This window comes from Rhinopithecus bieti, unplaced genomic scaffold, assembly GCF_001698545.2.
Source record: "Rhinopithecus bieti isolate Rb0 unplaced genomic scaffold, ASM169854v2 scaffold_18745, whole genome shotgun sequence".
NCBI lineage: Eukaryota > Metazoa > Chordata > Mammalia > Primates > Cercopithecidae > Rhinopithecus > Rhinopithecus bieti.
In genome coordinates this window covers 406,078-412,077 of record NW_016809332.1, presented here as the reverse complement: position 1 = coordinate 412,077, position 6,000 = coordinate 406,078, and the positions used below count along the sequence as shown (strand labels likewise).

The 6,000-nt window shown below is 39.3% G+C and overlaps 1 protein-coding gene across 2 annotated transcripts in view; it reads right to left on the bottom strand.

The window, feature by feature from the left end:
* Nucleotides 1–3,905: 3,905 nt before the first annotated feature.
* The window catches only part of TTC21B (tetratricopeptide repeat domain 21B), an 83,996-nt gene continuing 81,901 nt past the window's right edge, over nt 3,906–6,000 (bottom strand). Inside the window, exon 29 of one of the 2 annotated variants that reach the window (XM_017889186.1) lies at nt 3,906–5,379. In XM_017889186.1, coding sequence (XP_017744675.1) covers nt 5,302–5,379 — 78 coding nt within the window. In that variant the 3' untranslated portion in view covers nt 3,906–5,301. The remainder of the gene's footprint in view (nt 5,380–6,000) is intronic. The other variant, XM_017889188.1, reaches the window with a different exon arrangement.

Below are 6,000 nucleotides of genomic sequence, written 5' to 3'. Positions count from 1 at the left end.
CCCATCTCGGCCTCCCAAAGTACTGGGATTACAGGCTTGAGCCACCACGCCCGGCCTTTTCACTTATTTTGTGAGCATTTTAGCAGTTAAAATCTTTCAAAAAAAAATTTTTTTTTTGAGATGGAGTCTTGCTGTTGCTCAGGCTGCAGTGCAGTGGCGCAGTCTCAGTTCACTGCAACTTCCACCTCCCAGGTTCAAGCAATTCTCCTGTAGCAGCCTCCCAAGTAGCTGGTATTACAGGCACACACCACCATGCCCAGCTAATTTTTTGTATTTTAGTAGAGATGAGGTTTCACCGTGTCGCCCAGGCTGGTTGCAAACTCCTGAGCTCAGGCAAACCACCGCCTCGGCCTCCCAAAGTGTTGGGATTACAGGCATGAGCCAAAAAAATTAAATACATAAATAAACCCTTGAAATAATTTTCAAAAACTACCTAGTACTATATTATTGGTCAAATCTTACATATTTGACAACTTCATGTTGGATGTTTTGATAACCAAAAGCAGCAAAAATTTCACTGTTACAATGTTTAAAATTGGAAACCTTTGAGAAAACTTCGGAATATTTCCTGTGGTAAATTTCTCTACATGGGATCACTTGATTAAACGACAGACTCTTATTTTGTGCTGCCAAATTCCCTTCAGGAAGGCTGTGCTACACTTCGACGAGCAGCGTCCGAATGTGGTGGTTTCCTTGCACCTTTGCCAACCTTGCATTTAAAAAAATCTATCAGCATGAACGCTGTCATATGATCTAATTTTAAAGCTATTCACTTGTCATCTCCAGTCACAAACTAGGATTGCTCCTGTCAGATTCTTAATTGGTCTTTTGGTTTCCATAGTGATTCCATTATCCACTTCTACTCTAGTGCAAAGTTCAACCTGCTTCCTCAGCTGTCCATGCATAAAAGCCTTCCAGATTTGCTCTAGGTTCTTGGCTTCTGGGGAAGAAAGCTATTTCCTCTTGGGACCCAGTTCACCATACTAGCTGAATTAAGGTCAAAAGTACATTAAATTTACAACTGCATACTTACCATGAGGGGGGCAGGTGTCCAGATCTCAGATCCACAGAAAATTCTTTCATTTCTGCTGTGTCCCCCTGCTTCCATCCTGAGTGTAAGTCCCCAAACTTCCATTTAACATGTCATGGGCATTAGTTCCTTGAAATACTAGTTTAGAGGAGTCTGGAATCAAGACTGCCTAGTTTGAGCTCCAACTGTCACAGATCTTGGGCTTGTCACATGAGGCAATCAAATCCTTAAAGAAGACAAACATCAGAGGTAGTAAGTGTTGCACAGAGTTTAAAAAGGATAATATGATACAGAATCACAGGATGGCTACTTGAGATTATGGGCCTGGACATGAACATGGCCTCTTTGAGGAGGTGGTGATAAAGTGATACCTGATGGAAAGAAGGAGCAAACCTGGAGAAGGAAGCTCAGAGTAGGAAGCGGGGGTGAAGGGAGGGACAGGAGGAAGAGAATTCCACAGCGAGAAGAGCAGGGCAAAAGCAAGCTCAAGGTGGATAAAATGACACGCTGCATGTGGAGTCTAGCATAATATTTGGTGGGTAGAGAGAGAGGAAAAGAGGGAAGTAGTTGAAGCAGAAAAATGAGAAGGGAGGGAAGGAGAGAGGGTATGAATGAATGAGAATCTCAAATCCTGTAGGGCTGAGCTCTCTAAGGGACTTTACTCACCTTTTTCATCTTGCTTTGAACAGCATTTTCTCTTCTCAGTTGTAATTACTACTTGGCCCTGTTCTGCTTATAAGAGGAGCTACTATTTATTAAGAGCCTAGTGAGTCAGATTCATTATAGGTTTTATGTAAGTTCCCTTTAATCCTTACAACCTGAGGCAGGTTATTATCCTTATATGCTTGTTTATGAGTGAAAAAACTGAGGCTGAGAGTGTGTAACTTGGAGAAAGATGAAACATCTGGGTAATGGTAGAGCCAAAACTTAAATCCAGGCTGGTCTGATTTCAGATCCGTGCTCTTGACTGCTACACTACACTGCTCTTCAATTAGACTGCTCTTTGATAGTTTCTCCATTTGTAACAGCTGTTCATTCCACTCAGTTCATCTTGTTCTTCATTACTTAGCTATCTCTGTGATACACCAGTCAGTTTCTTCTGCTAGCCAGAGGTAGACAAGATCACTTTTTCTTATAGAAACATTATCTCTTAGTTACAGAAGGCATCTTATATAATAAATAAGGTAGAGGCTTTGAAGTTGACTGGGCCAGTATGGAATTCAGGTTCTGACACTTTTCTCTGTGACCCTGGGCAAATCATTTAGTCCAGGTCTTATCTTTCTTATCTGAAAAGTGGGAATATTATTTCTCTTAATAGCTGACTGAAAATTAAAAGACATAAAGTAAGGAAAGTCCCTAAAATAGCATCTAACAAATGGCAGGTGCAAAATAAATGGCTGCTTAAAAAACAAACAAAACCTTCTTCTCCTCTTACAGATAGGAAAACTGATTTGGAAATGTCTTGCTGAGAGAACAGATGCTCTATTTCTCTATCCAATTTCCATGATTCTGGCATCCCATGATGCAAGTTCATTGGAACTACTAAAGGCATTCTGTTATGTGATTTCTGCCCAAGTCAGCTCCGGCTGCAATAATACCACAAACCGGTGGGCTTATCAACAAAACAAATCTATTTCTCACAGTTCTGGAGGCTGGAAGTCTGAGATCGCGGTTCCAGCACCACCAGGTTCTCGTGAGGACCCTCTTTTGGTTGCAAATAGTTGACTTCTTATTGTGTCCTCACATGGTAGAAAGATAGCTAGAGTACTCTCTGGGGTCCCCTTTATAAGGGCACCAATCCCACTCACAAGGGCTTCAGCCTTATGACATAATTATTTCCTAAAGCTTCACCTCCCAATACTATCACATTAAAGATTAGGATGTCAACATATGAAGTTTGGGGGGACACAAACATTCAGTCCATAGCATTGTCCTTAAAAATGTCCACTCACAGGCTGGGCGTGGTGGCTCACGCCTGTAATCCCAGCACTTTGGGAGGCCGAGGTGGGTGGATCACAAGGTCAGGAGATCGAGACCATCCTGGCTAACATGGTGAAACCCCGTCTCTACTAAAATACAAAATTAGCCAGGTGTGGTGGCGGGCACCTGTAATCCCAGCTACTCGGGAAGCAGAGGCAGGAGAATGGCATGAACCTGGGAGGTGGAGGTTGCAGTGAGTGCCACTCACTGCATTCCAGGCTGGGAGACAGAGCAAGACTCCGTCTCAAAAAAAAAAAAAAATGTCCACTCAGGCCGAAAGATATTTCTCTACCTGAATTAAAGAAAAAGAGGTAATGTTTCATGATTCCAGATTTATAAAACAGGGATAATAATTCCGGCATTATAGGTTTGTTAAGATCAAATGTAAGAAATATAAAAGCATTTTAACATATATGAAGTGCCTTATAAATGCTCTTATTATTAAACATTTCTATGAAATGCCATAAATAAAAGCTAGGTGACAAGGCAGCCAGATCACTTGAGGCCAGAAGTTCGAGACCAGCCTGGCCAACATGGTGAAACCCCATCTCTACTAAAAATACAAAAATTAGTCAGGTGTGCACCTGTAGTCCCAGCTACTCAGGAAGCTGAGGCAGGAGAACTGCTTGAATCCAGGAGGTAGAGGTTGCAGTGGGGAAGATCGCACCACTGCACTCCAGCCTGGGTGACAGTGAGACGCTTTCTCAAAAACAAAAGCAAAAACAAAAAAAAGCACACACACACACACATAACTGTTTTGCTAAGTAAAAAGAGGAATATTTGGAATTTTATAACATAATTGAAATGAAAAGGATTTTGAAAAATGGGAGAAATGATCAGAAACAAGAGAATGTCGTTCAAAACAAACACAGGACATTTAATAAAAAGCAACAAATGACTTACAAATACTGTTTATTGTAAATGCAAATAAAATTGAGGACTGTGTTTACTACAATTTTAAGGAAAATTGAAAAAGATGTAGATGAGAAATTAAAAATAATGCTAAGGATTAAGTCTAGATTAGGTTAAATTTAGTGTAAGAGTGAAAGCTTCTATGCCAGGGTGCTGTTAGACAGAGCTGGGGAAACTGTTGCCTTCACATGGTGTGCTTTGTGACTCCCTGCTGACCAAAAGTATTTGGTCAGCCTTTACCATCAAATGTTACAGTGTCTGAAATTACACCTGCAGAACAAGTTTTCTAGGCTAAGGTTAAATATCCCTAATAAGGGACCTATTAAAAATTGAGATTTCAGGTCCTGGTTATTTCTTAAGACCACAGCAGCCTTGAAAGCAGGAAGAATGAGCTCAAGAAAGGAAAGGGAAACACACACTCTTTATCCTCTTCCAAAAAAGATTTTTTAATGAAAGTTACATTTTCTGCAATATAGCACCACCCATTAACATTACAGAATGCAGGGAAGCTTACCCTGATTTTGCAAAACTTACCACGTCTTTAGAGTTCCAAGAGGAATATAAACCATACATTTATAAAACCTTTATTAAAATATATATTTAAAATATATATATTGTCTTTTCATGAGTTATTTGCAGGCAGATTTATTCCAATCTTTGAAACAACACAGAATACAACAAAAACAGGCTGGGAGCATGGGCTCGCGCCTGTAATCCCAGCACTTTGGGAGGCCGAGGCAGGCAGATCACGAGGTCAGGAGATCAAGACCATCCTGGTTAACACGGTGAAATCCTGTCTCTACTAAAAATACAAAAAATTAGCTGGGCGTGATGGCACATGCCTTTAGTCCCAGCTACTCGCGAGGCTGAGGCAGGAGAATCGCGTGAACCCAGGAGGCGGAGGTTGCAGTGAGCCAAGATCATGCCACTGCACTCCAGCCTGGGTGGCAGATCAAGACCCCGTCTTAAAAAAAAAAAAAAAGAATATAACAAAACCACTTTAAAAGAGAACAATGCATTTTAAATATATTTCCTGAAATAAACAATATTCCTTAGAAAGATACAGGGTATTTAATTACCTAGATTTTAACAAAATATTCTTTATAGAAATAATTATAATCTTTACCACAGAGTCACCAAATCTGTACCTAATCAAAACAGAGTCAAATAGACCAGCTCTCATTCAACTGCATTAGGAAACACCAGTCTCACATAGTACCACAGTACTTCTCTTGATGTACAGCAGCAACCTCTGCTGGACAAAAAAGAGGATACTTCTAATAACAAAGCACTGAGCTCAAACCTGTTTTGAACAGGAAGAACTTGAAGTTAGATTTATTTCATTTCCTGTTAAACCAACACCTAAGTTAAAATTATTTTCAAGGTCTTAAAGATGCATGGGCTTTATCAAGTATATCCTTTCTGATTTTTGGATAAGTTGGATGTGCTTCAAGAACCTGCAAAACAAATAAAGAACCCACAAAAACTTGTAACTAATGATCAAAAACTATGGAGCTACAAAATTTACTAGAAATGAGCATTATAGTTAAGATTTCCTTGTACTAATACTACAACAGCTATAACACTTTTTAATGGTGGCATTTTAAATGTAACATGATGATTCCTTTATATTAACGGTAGTTAGATGAGAACAGTAGAATGTGAATATCAAATGTAGAAAATATAACAAATATAATTGCTTAGCTAATAGATGAGTTGTATAAAACAATTATGAATCAATGATTTAGAATAGTTTTGTAATTTAGCTTTTCATTCATAATATTTGATAAACCCTTAGAAAGTGACTTTTATACAGCAGCCCACATTAGCTTTACCTGAAATGATCTTGAGATATACATATTTCTAGATCTACTGAGTCTAAGAGTGGGGAGATACTTGTTTGTTTTTTTAAATAACTCCAAAAATGATCCTAATATATAGCCTTACATTAGCATACAACCCTAACCTGACTGAAATACTGCTTTACAGAGACTCAGTAACTAACCGCAATTACTAAGGCCAAGTATTTACCGTAATGATGCTAACAGATAGCTCTGTGGGATAAGGGGCATTACAAA